This window comes from Mycteria americana, chromosome Z (assembly GCF_035582795.1).
Source record: "Mycteria americana isolate JAX WOST 10 ecotype Jacksonville Zoo and Gardens chromosome Z, USCA_MyAme_1.0, whole genome shotgun sequence".
NCBI classification, from domain to species: domain Eukaryota; kingdom Metazoa; phylum Chordata; class Aves; order Ciconiiformes; family Ciconiidae; genus Mycteria; species Mycteria americana.
In genome coordinates, this window is record NC_134396.1 from 34,298,171 (window position 1) to 34,313,782 (window position 15,612).

Here is a 15,612-nt window from a genome sequence, read left to right on the forward strand (position 1 = left end):
GTATGCTAAAGAAAGAATTGTTTATAAAACAAGCTGAATTAAGAGTTCCTTCCACAGAAAGCAAGACGAAGAAAACATGTAACTGTATAGGCTCTAAAATAAACGGATATGTAGTCTGCAAGGACATTCTGAATATCTTTATTCACTCAGGCTTTGTGAAATCCAAATTACTAATCTAAAATTTGTAGGTATTAATACATACTTTCTGTTGTATTTTCAGCTTGTACGACTGGATAACCTTTTTGCTTACTGGAATGTGAAATCTGAGATGTTCTACCATGGTGGTTGTGACGAATCGTTGGTAAGTAAAGCGTGAGATAATGTATCTAGTATTCTAGTTCATACTGTGAAGCATAGAGCATGTTTCACATTCAGTTCTGCTTCCATTTATGTCAATGTCCTGGAGAACTGTCTTGTTACTTAATTTTTTTTTTAGGAAAAATAGTAAATGTTAGGGTTTTTATGTGATGGAAGTACAACACCCATCTGAGGAAGGTAAAAAAAAAAAAAGTCCTTTGTCAGTTAAAAAATTACACATAGTATATGGTCATCTTACTGTTTGGTGATTTTATTAGCTAAAAATAGAAGTCTTATTCTGTTTAAAACACAGATGAATATTTTGAATTGTACTGTGTACCAGAGGGATTATCTGAAACCTGTATTAAAATGCTAACATTTTGTATGTTAAAACTTTATCATGAATTAAAAAGGCAACTTATTTTTAACTCCATTTTGTATGTAGGTTAACTTAAAACAGGGAGTTGCCAGCCACAATGTGATTCCAGAAGGTTATGATTTTGGTAAGTGGTATTTTATTCGTATTTGTAATATGTATGTATACTTTACTTCTCATTTTTAATGCCTCTCAGAGGTTGCTACTTTGGCTGTTGCTCAACTCTTAGTAAGGAGTGCAGTTTAGTTCTTTTGTAGGAATAACTGTCTCTGACAGTAAAGATTGTGCCATATCTGTAGCCTTAAAAAGGCTTTGATTAAAATTTGAGTCTTGAGTCATGTGTCATTCTAATGGAATGTCATACATAAATCCTCACTGTTCACATCCCTTGATAATTCCTTATTTTAAGAAGCTTAGCAATAATATATTAATCATGTAAGTTTTGTGAATCAGATTGGTTTGAGTAATAGATTAATGTTTTTGAGGTCACCTGCCTTATGCGAAGAGCATCTTTTTTCATTAGAGGTGGAAACAGTAATCACACAACTCTGAAACATCAATGTTTTTATTTTATTTTTTTAGTGTTGCCATATTGCAAGTTGTATTGCTTTGAGTGTTGCTTACTTTAGTCTGAAAGTTGTATTGGGTCCACTCAAACATGGTGATTGTTTACTTTTCATTATATAAACAATATGTGGTTTTTAGTTCTCATGTGCACCTGTGTGATTGTTTAGTAACTGTTTACAAGGCAGAACAGCCTTGGAAGTGGCTTGTTCTCTAGCAAGGAAGAAATCAGTTCACTATAGCCAGGGTTAAAAAGGGCACTGTTAGTTTTTTGGGTTTTTCTGGCTGCCTTTGCCTGAAAGAGGAAGCCTTTTGTGTCTCTGTATTTGACTGCCAGATATCTATTTAGTAATTTTTTCTGATTTCTTATCTATCTATTTCAGTTGCTAGCTTTTGACTCTTTTTACAAGAAAATAAGTTTAAACATCCTCAGTTGTCTAAGTCTTTACATAGGACTTCAAAATAGTTGTATGCAAAATTGCAGGATTCAGGATTTACACTCTTAAAATTCAGGAGTGCCATCAGGGACGCAAATATTTAAAGAATTACATCATGCTGATATTTTGTGGTAAATGAAAATTCTGGCTCTTTTAGAGCAACTCTTTAGATTTAGACATTGATAGAAAGGTAGTAAGCACAAAGTCTGCTTCTGCCATTTGATCTAAATGCAAGCATAATACTTACGCATAGGAAGGATGAAAAATGAAATTTAGGAAGCTAATACAGGGAGAAAATTAACAGAAATGCTACCACATAAAATGTGTAGGTAAAAGTAAAATAAGCTTCTCAAGAAATACAGGGCTTAAAATGAAACAAAGGTAAATTGGTGTAAACATGGTTTCATCTTGCAAAAATGCCTGTTTCCACTTGTAAGAACCTTTGTTGTGGTTTAGGCCCAGTCGGCAATTAAGTACCACACAGCCACTCACTCCCCCCGCCCCGGTGCAATGGGGAGAGAATTGGAAGAGCAAAAGTGAGAAAAGTTGTGGGTTGAGATAAGAACAGTTTAATAATTGGAACAAAAATTAATAATAATAATAAATTGTAATGAGAAGGAAAACAACAAGGGAGCGAGAGAGGAACAAAAATGCAGGGCGGGGCGGGGGACGACGACCAAACAGTGATACAACCGCTCACCACCCACCAGTCCCCGAGCAATGATCGCTGCCCCCTGGCCAGCTCTTCCCAGTTTCTGTACTGAGCCTGACATCACATGGTATGGAATAGCCCTTTGGCCAGTTTGGATCAACTATCCTGGCTGTGCCCCCTCCCAGCTTCTTGTGCACCTGGCAGAGCATGGGAAGCTGAAAAGTCCTTGACCAGTGTAAACACTGCTTAGCAACAACCACATCAGTGTGTTATCAACATTATTCTCATACTAAAATCCAAAACACAGCACTATACCAGCTACTAGGAAGAACATTAACTCTATCCCAGCCGAAACCAGGACAACCTTTCAGTGAATTTAGAATATTTGGTATGTAGACGGTCTATCAGTATTTCTGTTGAAATCAAAGGATTTTTTTTTTATTAAAAATATGATTTACACAAATTCAAGTAATAAAAAAATTCTTATTATTTGATCAATTGCTGACATAGATGGAAAAATTGAACTAAACATGGCTTCTGAAGGCTATATTGTATGCCTGATATTGCCCAGTTGTGGAACAGATAAAACATTTCTGCTCTGAATATTTTTCATGTGATGTGCTTCGCTTTATGTAGGATCCGTATTGATTTTTTTCCGTGCTTACTTGGGGTTGGATTTAGAAATGTAGCATGTTTGGTTTTATCCATTGTTGTGAGGATAGTTTATTAAACAGTGTAAAACATCATTAACATTAAAAAAACCCACCTCCTTATGGAATAAGAGTTATTACAGTGAAATAAGTGCTATGTTTGAAGCTATCTTGTACTATAAATAGCTTATATCATAGCCAAAAAAATCAGATTTGTTGCAAATGTAAAGTATTAATTGAAACATCTGCCATGTAATACTGCATACAGGAAATGTTGTGAAAATGTTCCACAAATATTTGTTCCACAAATGTTGCCAGAATGAAACTGGAAATTGAGTATAGATTGTATTATATTTTAAGCTGTGTTGATGAAGTCTTCATGTTCCGAAGTCTAGCATTTTTAAATGAATAATCTGGCATAACCTGAGCTGTTAAGTATTATGTATCATTTATGGCAGTCTTAAATAATTTAATTGCACTTTTTATATCAACTTCTGTTTTTTAGTATTCCGCCCAATTTCAGCTAGAGCCAAACTCCTTATGAATCCTCGATCTGATGTTGACTTTTCATCACCGAAAATGGATTTAGATGTAAATTTACAGGATATAACTGTTGAATTCAATAAGCCACAGGTATAAACTATTTTTCTGAGGTTATGTGTAATGTGGTAAAAAAGCCAGTTTGCAAGAATAATGAGAAAAGCAGTCTCAAATTTTATGATAAACATGCAGAATTGATTCTCTTCGTCTTGTTTTTCTTTGTAAATTATTTTCTTTTTGAAGAGAGGCTTGATTCACGTTCTCAGAAAGACAATAACACTGAGTTTGAATTCTTTTGTTTGGTTGTTTTTTTTAGTACTTCAGTGTTATGGAGCTTCTTGAGTCGATTGATATGATGACTCGAAACTTGCCATATAGGAAATACAGACCTGATGTTCCATTGCACAACAATGCCAAGACATGGTAGGCCACCTCAGACTTTGAAAATAATTTGTTAATTATTCATTTGAAATAATTACCAAGGGATTGTTTCTTACTTACGGAGGTTAGAACTAATTTCCTTCTGAAAAAAGTCTTCTCTTGGTTTTGTTTGTTTTTCTTAAGCTAGGAGTATTAAAAAATTATTGGTTGAGGACCTCAAACCAAAAGTGAGGACACAATATTTGAAAGCCTGCATTTGCCACCTTAAAGATCATTATCAGAAACTTAAGTCTGATAGTATTTTAATACCCTAACTCTGTTTTAATAAAGGAGACCCCATTATATGTTAGGTACTATTACAAGAACATAGCTATTATCTAAAAATAGGCAAACCTTTTCAACACAAATGGCAGAGATCTGATTTCTTTTCAGAGAATTCCTTACAAATATGTTTTGATTATTCACACACACACACACACATATAGACATTTGTGGTCACATTTTGTACCAGGCTACTTTTTAATTTTAGGAAATAGCAACCTGTCAACTTTGTGTGGAAAAAAAATAAAATCCTTAGGTTCCTCTACTGATCAGAAGTGTGATACTTGTCAAGGGATTTCACTCTTTCACAACTTGAAGTTGTATTTGGGAATCTGCATAGCTCTAGGTGTCTCTTCAATATACCAAAAGAAATCTAAACTATACTCCATTTGTCTTTGCTTTTAGGTGGAAATATGTTATTTATGGCATCCTTGAAGTAAATGTTCAACCTAAGCTCCAAATGTGGTCATGGGAACATATTCGGCACCATAGGAGACAAGTGAAGAGCTATAAAGAGATGTATAAAACAAAGATAACATCAAAAAAACCTAATGAAGAAATCTTAAAATTGTTGGAGGTTAGCCATTTTCCATTAAAGGCTTAAATATTGTTCATCTTGCTGTTTTCTTAAACTTAAATGTTTACATGTTCCTAAGGCAGTACTGAGTTAAAATAAAATTTTCAGTGGGCAGACTTGCATCTTCATCAGTAGCTTTCTCTGTGAGTAGTATTAACAGACATACTAGATAATTTTTTAAATTAGTAACTGCAGTGAAGAAAAACTTAAACTGATGTGCTTTTCTTTTCCAGGTTTATTTTAAGTTTTCAGCTGGAGCAAATTAACTTGGGTTGCACTGAAAGAGTTGTTTGCTGTCATTTCCTGTAAAACTGAGCTGTGAAATCTAACCAAATGAAACTGTCATTTCTCACCTTTCTAGGAATTCGAAAAGGCCTTGGATATTTTTAACATCACTCTAGCAAGGCAACAAGCAGAAGTTGAGGTAAAATTTCATCACTTGAGTCTAAGAATAACTGCAACATGAGGTTGTAGAGATTTTAGAGATATGCATTTCAGTTCTAGTGATTGAATTGTGCCTCATACAGTCTTTCTATTTTCCTTGTATTTCACGTTTGTTAGTATACGGCATAGTTAGTTTCAGCTTGTAATTAAGCAAAAATTAAATAGCTCCATATACTGCTTCTTCAGGATAACTGATCTGGGATAAATTTCTTTGCACTTCTGTTGAGGAGGATCTGCTGTGGAAAATATGGTCAAAGGATGATAGGATAAGTCAAGTTGGAAGCGGTTATACCCAAAGCTTCAGCCTACCCCCCTGCCCCCCATCCTGGACTATTAGTTTATTCTTTTGCTTCCTGATACCATCTTATGTAGGCTGAACACCTGTGTATGTACTATGTTGACCTTTTGTTACTATTTGCAAATGTTATTCAGAATACAGCAAATGCAGAATACATTAAGTAGATAATCACAATTAGGCAAGATAATGTGACTTGAGTAGTTACGCTTAATTTGTTAGCCTTGTTTTTCCTAGGTTAGTGTGCTGCTTAGTTTTCAGTATAGTGTCTGAGCGTCATTCCAGGAGACTGAAGTGAAATCTGTATAGGTTTTCTGAAATCTGTGAAGTGGTCTTTCTCCATTAATAGTCAAGGTGACTAAAAGTAAGCAGAATACAAAGTTTAGAATCTGAAATAATGTATGGATAATTAAACTTAATGAACATCAATCATTTCTTAATGGCAGTGCTTGAAATAATTTTTTTTTTTTGTGGAGTATATTAAGTATGGTGTGAACGTAATTGCTGCAGTTACAGATATAGTGCTTCTAAACCAAAACTCTAAACAGGAATCCATAAATGATTTTTCCTTCTAGTTGTCTGTATGTACACCCACATTTGGATGCTTATATGATCATTAGTCAGCCTTTTACAGAACCAGAAGACACATTCATGTCCCTCCCCTTCAGTTGTTTGGCTGAACTGGAGTGCTTTTCATGAGAAGGGTTTTTTTGTTTTGTTTTAGTTCTTGTTTAATTTTAGCATGTTTTATCTTGTGCCGCATAGTTTCATTTGGTTTTATCTTTTTCCTCCTACTTTTTTCCAAGAGAGGGAGATCCCAAAGAATTTCCTGTCTAGTTTTATTCTTCTTTTCTCCAGTGTGACCATGCTGCTTACAAAAGGTTATGTTGTATTGCATTCCTAACCACTTTCCGATCCTGAGTTTTAAGACAGGTTTCTGTAGTGCTTAGAATTAGGTTGCAATTTGTTTGGGCTTTAAGCCTTACATTTGAAAAGTGTTAGAAAAGCATCTTGAAAGATCTGCTAGCTAGCTCTCTGAATTTATTTCTGAGTATTGAAAATGAGCTCACAATGATTCTATGATGTGTTCTACCTCCATCTATCTGTCAGAACCCATGTGTCTTATTGTTATCAGGTCATACCTCTGAAAAAAGTCTCAAAGGACTTGTAAGAGGCAAATCTACTACTAACTTGATATCCTGACAGTTAGCCTTAAGTCTACTAGGAATTTAAAGGAGCACCATTTAGATGTGGGCTGAGTAAAGCCAGATAAAGGATCCTACTGTTTGTAAGCTTTTTTGTTTTTTAAAAACATACCTTAGAGTTGAATTTCAAGGGCTTGCTTTTCTCTACACCTTGAAATCAAGCTCCCCAGAACTCACATTTGTGAACACAGTACCATCTGATTTTCTAGGAACTTTGTAGCAAGAACTTTATATTCCAAACCTTAGGCCACTTTTTAATCTTTATCACTAGTGCCCGAAGTACCAAACACCAGCTTCAGTGAGCCACGCATCAAGTCTCTGTATCAGATAGCTTGAGAAATTTTGTGCTTTCCATCTAGAGAAGACTTCATAGACGATTTACCTAAATCAGAATACAGGATGATGCTCTTGGTTCTCCCTTTCTTTTAGTCAGAACAGTTTACCTTGCTGAGTAATCTTTCCACAGACTATGACTATATTAATTACTAAACCATTGTAAATGGAGAACGGGGAAAGCTCAACAGGATTTCTTCAGGAAATTTCTTTAGTTCCCGTACTGCACAAATGTTTTCTTCCTCCTTGCAGAAGTACAGTTCCCCTTCTGTCTGTAGCCTTTCTTACTTTGGAGCCTGGTGCCAGCTGCTGCTTCAGACATGTTGAGAATTACAGCTTTAAGCATCACTTCTTTTTCTCCATGGCAGTTGTCCTTCAACACCAACTCCTTGGTGTCCTAGAAACCTCTAATTTCAGAGGTTTAACAGCCTTTTTTTCTAAGGCTCTGTCTATTCTTTCCTTGGACCGTTTGCTCTGTTACATCTGTTTGCTGACTTGGTATCCTTTATAAAGAGGACTTTGGAGGATTTTGCTCAAACTTTTTGAGACCTTGTGTTGTTTAGCTGACATTCTGCATCATCTCTCTGAGGTGAATCAATAGTTCAGAAGCCTTTATGTTTTTGTGATGAGTCCTGCCTTCCATTGGCCTGTAGGTGGATAGATATGACATGTCCCTAAAAAGTTCTTATTTACAGCCAGCTGTTTTCCCTAATTGTGTTGCAGAGAGATCTTGTTTTTTTTTTTTAATTCTGAGAAGGCATCCCAGTCTCGCTGACTTTGGGTATCACATTTGCTAGAGGATCTCTAAATTCAGGGCTTATCTGCAAGTGTTTATATCTTTTCGGATCACATTAGTCATGAAGAAAAAGAATTAGTTTGTGTGGTCCTCTGTAGTTTTGAGAACTCCTCTATAGTTTTGAGAAATCCTCTGTCTCTTAGATCACTTGCTGTCCCATATGCCAAACTTCCAGTGGGCAAGCCTGGGTGTAGTTTGTAGTATTGGAATCATCACTGGCATCAGACAGGACATCCCCTAGTTGTTGAAATAATGAATGTGGGAGAAGGGAGGGCTTCCTTACTGTTACAGCTATATGTATCCAACTCCAGGAATAGTTTTCTATATTCCTTAGCGTAAATATTCTATTACAAGAGCAATGATTTTTTTTTTTAATTTATTATTATTGCTTTGGACATCTATCTTGAAATGAAAAGTATAGGGATCATTTAAAATTTGGTCTGTGCTGGCTATTTAATTGCTTACATATATATTTCTAATGATTCCTTATAAGTGCATTGTTGTAAGGTAGATCACTATATAATGTTGTGGAATTTTTTTTTTGGTGGTGAGAGCTAGAGAGAAAATCTGCTATGTAAGAAACATTTATTGACTTAAAATCCAGCTACCTTTTGCTTGCTCTTTTTGTTCATAAAGGTGGTTGATTTTATGCAAGTGAGAATTGGTCTGATGATGCACTGTGTACTTGAAAAAGTTATTAGAAGAAAAAAAAAAACAAATAGCATGTTGCCTTTTCAATGGTTGTCTAACGATGTTTTGAGCATGTGTTAGAGCATGTCTTGGGTCTATATTTTTCTTAAGAAAATGAAGAAAGAAGCATGAAGAAAATGACTTATTTGAGTATTTTTTAAATTTCAGGCAACTAAGGCTGGATTAAAAATCTACAGACCAGGAGTAAAACAAGATGATGAAAATTCTGGTGGCTGGTTTAGTTGGATATGGAGCTGGTCAGGTGAAAAAAAGGATGAACAAAAACAAGAAGTAAAGGGTTCAAGTATGTTCATTTATTGGGGTTTTTTTTTTTCTATTATTAAAAATGACTTATTAAAATCATAGGTCCCTAGCAATGGAACTTTGGATTTGTTTAATATTTGGGCTATTGGATTATTGACGTTTATATTTTCTCTTGGACTTTTTTTGCTGATGAGGTTGTTAGTTGCATGTTACAGAGGTATCTTACAATGCCTTCCGTAGGTCTTTCTGAGCTGTCTTCAATTTGTGCTTTATCTTGCCACAGGTTTTGCATTTGTTTGCATGGTGTACTGTGTATCGGGATTTGAAGAAGTGCTAGAAAACAGTAGCAGTTAATGGAATGTAAACAATTTTACTTCCATTCATTTTATAATGTGGCTATTTCATGCAGTGTATTAGAGTTTGATTCGCCTAAGTGCAGGGCACCTAGTAAAGGAACATGGAAAGTAAATCAAAAAGGTTGCTTCTTTTGTTAGCAAGCTAGGAAATAGAATAGGTCAGAATAAAAGTATAACTGTATTTTAAAGCATACTTTAAAGCAAAGTCTTGAGTCTCCTATCCTCAGGCTTTTTGCTGTTACTAATTCAGGACAATGTTGACAGTATCTACTGTATGTTATAGAGCTACCAAGCACTGTAAAGTGTATAACAGTATTTGCATTTTTCGGTTATCTGTATTGAATTTGACTAACCTCTTGCAATGTGACAGGTCTTGAAGAGCTGATGACACGTGAAGAGAAGGCTAAACTTTATGCAGCAATTGGATATAGTGAAACAGCTGTGGATCCAACTCTTCCAAAATCAGTAAGTCATAACTATGATACCAAACAATTGGTAGCTTTATTTACTAATAAAAATCTAAAGATGATAGGAAATCACTTTTAAAATTACTTGAAGCTCTGTCACTATATTTCAATACTGTTCTGACACTTTTTAATTAAGTTACTGCATGTTGGCTTGGTGCAGAACAGAGCATCCTTAGATACAGTTTCAGGAGAGTGGTTATAGAGCTTACTTTGGATATTCTGAAAAAGTTCAGAATGAAATTTTGCTCGCTCAAGCTAAAATAAAATCATATAATTCGTGTATTGTTGTATAAGTTATGAAATGCTTTATATATCCTCTTACAATATTCAGAAACTTAAGAAAGTGCACTAAGTGATTCACTGGAATCTTAAATATAAGTGATAGTAGATGAGGTAGAGTAGGTGAGTATGTAAGGATAGAGGTGATTGAAGGACCATAGTGGGGAAGAGCAACATTTCTGAAGCATTCAGAAATAGTCTGATTAGTCATCTTTATGTGGTACAACCATGCACGGTACAATGGACTGCCTTCCAGCTCTACATCAGAGGCCCTTTATCTCAAAATGTGCTGTAGAGACATCAAAGACATATGTTTGTAAGGGTAATCTACTGTTACTCTAACCCTGCCTCTTCGTAATAACTGTATGGGAATGACTTTTACACCAGCTATGATCTAAGCTATTTATAGCACTAGAAAAATAGTGTCAAACTGGTATTCGTGGTTTTCATCTCTTCATAAACTGTATTGAAATGTATATTAACATATTTTATAATCCACTATTGTTGTTTTTCCTGCATATCTAGTATGAAGCCATGAAGTTCTCTGTGAAGTTATTAAGCATGTCTATATCAATAAGAGAAAACAAGCAATCTCCGGAGCTGGTAGAATTTGCATTAGCTGGCTTGAGTACAGTATTTACCCAACGACCAGGTGCACAAGCAATAAGGTGAACTTTATAAAACTGTTTTTGCTCCTCATGAAATGTTCATGACAGCTAATAGGCATTTTAAGGCTCTGTTATGATGTTTAACTTCCATTTTTCACTGTCACCTCATGTGCACTTTGGGAGCAGAATCATTCTGCAACTGGACAAAGTGAATGGATACTGCTTCCGTGATTAAGTCCTCTCTATCTTCAGAATTTTTTGTGCCAGTACAGATTTTCTCCTCTCTTTCAGTTTATCACTGTTATGTACAACCAGTCCAGCTACTAACTTGTTTCTTGCTTTGAGAAGTGACTGTTGCTCCTTTTGAAACTTAGTCTGAGCAAGGTGGTCTCATAACCGCTTGTGTGTGGGCATTTAACGTGACTGAAAAGTTCTTGAGTTTTCAGCAGAGCTTTTAGATTTGCAGAGGAAAGCTGTAACTGATGATTTTGGCTTGGTTTTGTGCCCTTACAGTAGATGATGAAAAGCAGTGATATGAAATATCTTATTTGAATTTCAAATGTAATGACTTAAAAATTCTGGGGGAGGGTAGCCTTCCTGCTGTAAACCTTGTCCCTCTACTTTGGAGCATATTACTATAATCTATGTATGATACTATTGATCTTGCTGAGTTTTATGCATAACTTTTTTTTTTAAGTTTTGCTTGCAGCTTTTCTGTTTGTTCCCCTGCGCATCTAAATGGCCCTCATAATGCTATCATACTGAGAAAAAGGGAAGAAAATGTTATATTTTTACAGTGAAACACTTTCCTTTGTGTGTTGAGAGATAAAGATCTTCAGCTGAGAGCTGTTAAAGAGGTGGACAGGGTATTGAAAAAAAATAAATTCAACACCTAAAAAACACTTCCTTAGAATAATGAGGCTATTAATCTTTTGCTCCTCTTGTGGTGTTTCCTGTATTTCTCCACACTGGAACCCTTCCTTCTCTGCTGTATCTCTGTTTCCCGGTGTAAACTGTGCCATCTAATTCCTGAGCTCATACTACAGAACTCCTATTTGCATGTCTCTTCCCTGCCCTGACAGCTGTTCTCATGAAAAGTGTATGAAGTGAATAACTTGGATCCCCTTTCTTATTTACTCAAGGGTGGCTAATAGACACAAAAGATAATTAAATGGAAAACAGTTAACACATGGATATATGTGTTATATCCTTAGACTAAGCTATTTATATTTAAGGTAGGGTACAGATCTGTTGTTGTTGTTTTGTTTGGTTTTTGGTTTTGGTGTTGTGGGTTTTTGTTGTTTTTTTTTTTGTGGTTTGTTTTATTTTTGTTTTGTGTTTTTTCTGTCAGCTTATTCTTTATACTCTTACCATCTAATTGTACCTAGCCAGATGGATATTATATCTGAACATGCTGTTTACTTTTCTTTACAGATTTGAAACAAAAATTACCTCACTTGAAGTTACAGGCATGTCCCGAGAAAAGTGTACACCCTGTCTCCTATCTTCTCGAACGGTCTATTCAGACAAAAGTACCTCACTCTTAAGCATAATGTTTGAGACTAATCCTTTGGATGAGAAAGCAGATCAGAGGCTTAGAATAGAATCACAGCCACTGGAAATAGTATATGATGCAGTAAGTAAATATTTGAATAAGTTATAAATCTTGAAAAATCTTATTTAATAGTAAATTTGCCATGTATTATTTTTGCTTTATTTTAACAGATGACAATAAATAGCTTAGTGGATTTCTTCAGGCCTCCAAAAGATGTACATTTAGAGCAATTGACATCAGCAACTCTGATGAAGCTTGAAGAATTCCGTGAAAAAACATCAACAGGCAAGTGCTGCATGCTCTTCTGATTGCACGCTCAGACATATATTAGATTCTAGGAGTATGAAAAATATTATATCTTTCCATATGGAGGTGCATGGATCCAAGTCATAGGTCTCTAACACAACAAAGCTGAATTCTTTAGTCCCATTACAAAGCATTTGTTCTAGGTATTGGACAATTTTATGTCTGTATCTTTTTCAACTTCAACTTTGTAAAATATGCTCCACACCCGCAGCTAGTATTTCAGTATTTATTCTCTTGTACTTCATGCAGAGTTAAAAACAGTTTGTTACTTCCAACTTTTCTGTTTTCTTAATCTGAGTGTCTAAATGGCCTTAATTGTTTCATACTCTTTAAAAACTGAGATATTGGTCCTCTAATGACACCCCTAAATCCTTTCCAGAGTTGTTGCTTTCCAGGACACTATCTGCCTTTGTATAGGTGTCTTCCACTTTCTTTATTCCTCGATGAATGTTGATTTTGATCTGGATTGACTCAGATCAAGTCTTATAAGCTATGTTTATCTGTCTTCCAGTTACTCAGCATTAAAGCCATTCCTCTAGTTTTCAGTTCATCCTAGCCTTTTATCTCTAGAGATCTTTATATTTTTGACACAACAATGAAAATGGTGAATACTTTTAAGACTAACACTGAGATTTGTGGAGTTGTTCCAGTAAGGATGCCTGAGGCTTTCTAGATCAGAGATGTGTCCAGTGCAGTATCCTGTGGGTGAGAGAGGACTCTAAGGGGAGATTTCATATATAAATTCTTTTTAAAAGGAAAAAAAAAAAAATCAATGAATGGTTTTTTAATTTGTAACCTATTAATATTTAAATTTTACATTTAAAAAATCTGAATACTCAGTGGTAATAAGTGAAAGAAGTTACAGAAGACTTATGCATAATGTATATTTAATTGATTGCTTTGATCAAGCTAGTATAAGGAATGAAATCAGGCATCAATTATATATCTATTCATTAGTTCTTCTTTGACTGAACTGTTTAATTAAGGACTAATGTCAGATTAACCAAAGTTGTGTGGATCAACTTGCTTGTCTTTTCTATAAGAAACTTCTCAGCAATACTGAAGATATTGATACCGCAGTTCATTCTTGAGATTAATTTGATAAAAATTTGCGTAGATTCTCTTCTCATTACCACTGAATACTCTGGTTCCGATCATGATGCATTTTTTTGTGGAAATACGAAATCATGCTACATGTCTATTATAATTTAAGCATAGCGTTACTTTAGAGGTATATCCAATGACTTTTACCTTCATAAGAATGCTCAGTTGTCCATAGTAATCTAAAAGCTTGTTCCACTCACAAATGAGAAGCCTGATGGAAATTTCTAAAAATATGCTGTGCATTGCTTGTAAAATCTTGGCTGACGCTTACAAAATTATCAGGGGAAGAAGATTTTATCTGCAGAATAGTCTGTTGCAGGGGGCTACGCTAATCTCAGAGGTAGAATAAAAAAACCTGAATCATATCAATATAATTAATATGTTCAGACTTGCAGCCCTTCTCAGGAAAGAATTCTTAACACTTGTCTTTCAAGCACTAGAAGATAACTGAAAAATATCGGGGAACTGTGAACTGCAGAAGTGAAGGAAATTGCTACACCAAAATAGTTACGATTTTCAGCACCACTAAAAGACATTACAAGGCTTAGTTTCCTAGAGTTTGATTTATGGACTCAACTACGTTCTCTTCCCAAATGAAGGAAAAAAGGAAGTCTTTTCATGAACTTTCTACATCGCTCAAAGTTAGGCATTGAAAACTGAAAAAAATCTTAATCTTTTTATTAATCCAAGTTACTTTATCTTGCAAATCCTGAAACGTGGATGCCATCTAGTTCTTCATTGACTAATCCAGCTCTCCTGTGGCATTTGATAATGTTGGAACAGTTTTGATTGCTTTCTTACCAATGTGGGTGTGCTGCAGTGTCATGTTGTCGTCTTCATAATGTATTATCTCTACTTCTGTATCATCAGCTTGTTGCACCTGGTAAATATTTAATGGCTTGTGGCTGCATCCTAAGGCAGTTTTCAGTGCTAACTTGAAGCAAGACCGTTTGTTCCTCTTCAGATGAGAAAAAAACCAGAATTTGATCTCAAATGTTCTGAGAGTTTGAATTTCCCAGCGAACTGCATCATTTGTAAACAGAATTTTTGTAAGACCTTATATTTGCTGGTCTTCAGCATCTCAAGATGGAGACGCTTGTCAGCAGAGTCAGTGTAAACTTCAGTATCGCAGTATTAACAACACTAGCAGTTTGGCTAGTGCAGCTGGATGCTCCCAATAAGAACTTCTAGAACAATTACATTTCTGAATCTACAGAGCACAATGGGTTAACTCGGCAATTGCCAGGTTGCAGTACACATTCCTGTTCTTCTCATTTCATCTCTGCTCAGTATGAAACTTTTTTGGATTTGCATGTCTCATTGCTGTCTCTACTTGTCCATTAGCATTGTTTGCTATCACCATTTCATCTACTTGGTGCTTCTTTAAAGACTGCCTATAATTATTGATTCAAAAGAAATCTGAAGAGCATCTGTACCTGCAATTAAACTTAGTTATCTAGCATTCAGAGCTTATTTAAAGTTAGACTTGAATTTCTTTTTATATATTCTTTAAATTCCATGGCTTCTGTATGGATTACATTATTTATATTTACTAATTATATTATTTTTCAGGTTTGTTGTATGTTATTGAAACCCAGAAAGTTCTTGACCTCAAAATTAACCTCATGGCTTCATATATCATTGTTCCACAAAAAGGATTCTATGACCGTACGTCAAATTTACTACTTCTGGATCTTGGTAGTCTTAAGGTATGTATTTACCTAATGAAGTAACTTACTGAAAATAAAAGTTCAGCTTTTATGTGATTTCCAGTTTTTTAATTTGTATATTGTAGCACTGGTTAAGTAAAAGTTCCTCTTGCAGTTTATGTATTAGGTATTTATTTTAAACTGCTTTCCAGTCAAGGCAGAAATTATTGAACTTTTCTCAGTAGATTCTTTCAACCCAAAAGAATTGTTAGAAAATAATCCTCCCCTGGTATGAAACCACTGTTGATGCTTTGAACTGTTATGTGGAAAATGTCTAACAATTTTTTACCTTAGAATATAAAACAGTAAACGTTTTACTTACATGCTTAAATGGTCTTCTTGCTTTTAATATTACTATCATTTTTGTTATCAGTTACATTTTGGTCATTCAGTTTACTTTAAAATG

The 15,612-nt window shown here is 34.9% G+C and overlaps 1 protein-coding gene across 4 annotated transcripts in view; it reads left to right on the top strand.

The window, feature by feature from the left end:
• VPS13A (vacuolar protein sorting 13 homolog A) overlaps window positions 1–15,612 on the top strand; it is a 113,971-nt gene that overhangs the window by 12,440 nt on the left and 85,919 nt on the right. For all 4 annotated transcript variants that reach the window (XR_012778922.1, XM_075526312.1, XM_075526314.1 and 1 more), the window contains exons 9-20: window positions 221–301; window positions 743–800; window positions 3,482–3,609; window positions 3,833–3,939; window positions 4,624–4,795; window positions 5,157–5,219; window positions 8,727–8,862; window positions 9,549–9,643; window positions 10,450–10,592; window positions 11,967–12,168; window positions 12,258–12,372; window positions 15,070–15,206. Coding sequence is in view for 3 of the 4 variants with exons in the window: in XM_075526312.1 (XP_075382427.1) it covers window positions 221–301; window positions 743–800; window positions 3,482–3,609; window positions 3,833–3,939; window positions 4,624–4,795; window positions 5,157–5,219; window positions 8,727–8,862; window positions 9,549–9,643; window positions 10,450–10,592; window positions 11,967–12,168; window positions 12,258–12,372; window positions 15,070–15,206 (1,437 nt within the window). In the remaining variant the exon portion in view is untranslated. The remainder of the gene's footprint in view (window positions 1–220; window positions 302–742; window positions 801–3,481; window positions 3,610–3,832; window positions 3,940–4,623; window positions 4,796–5,156; window positions 5,220–8,726; window positions 8,863–9,548; window positions 9,644–10,449; window positions 10,593–11,966; window positions 12,169–12,257; window positions 12,373–15,069; window positions 15,207–15,612) is intronic.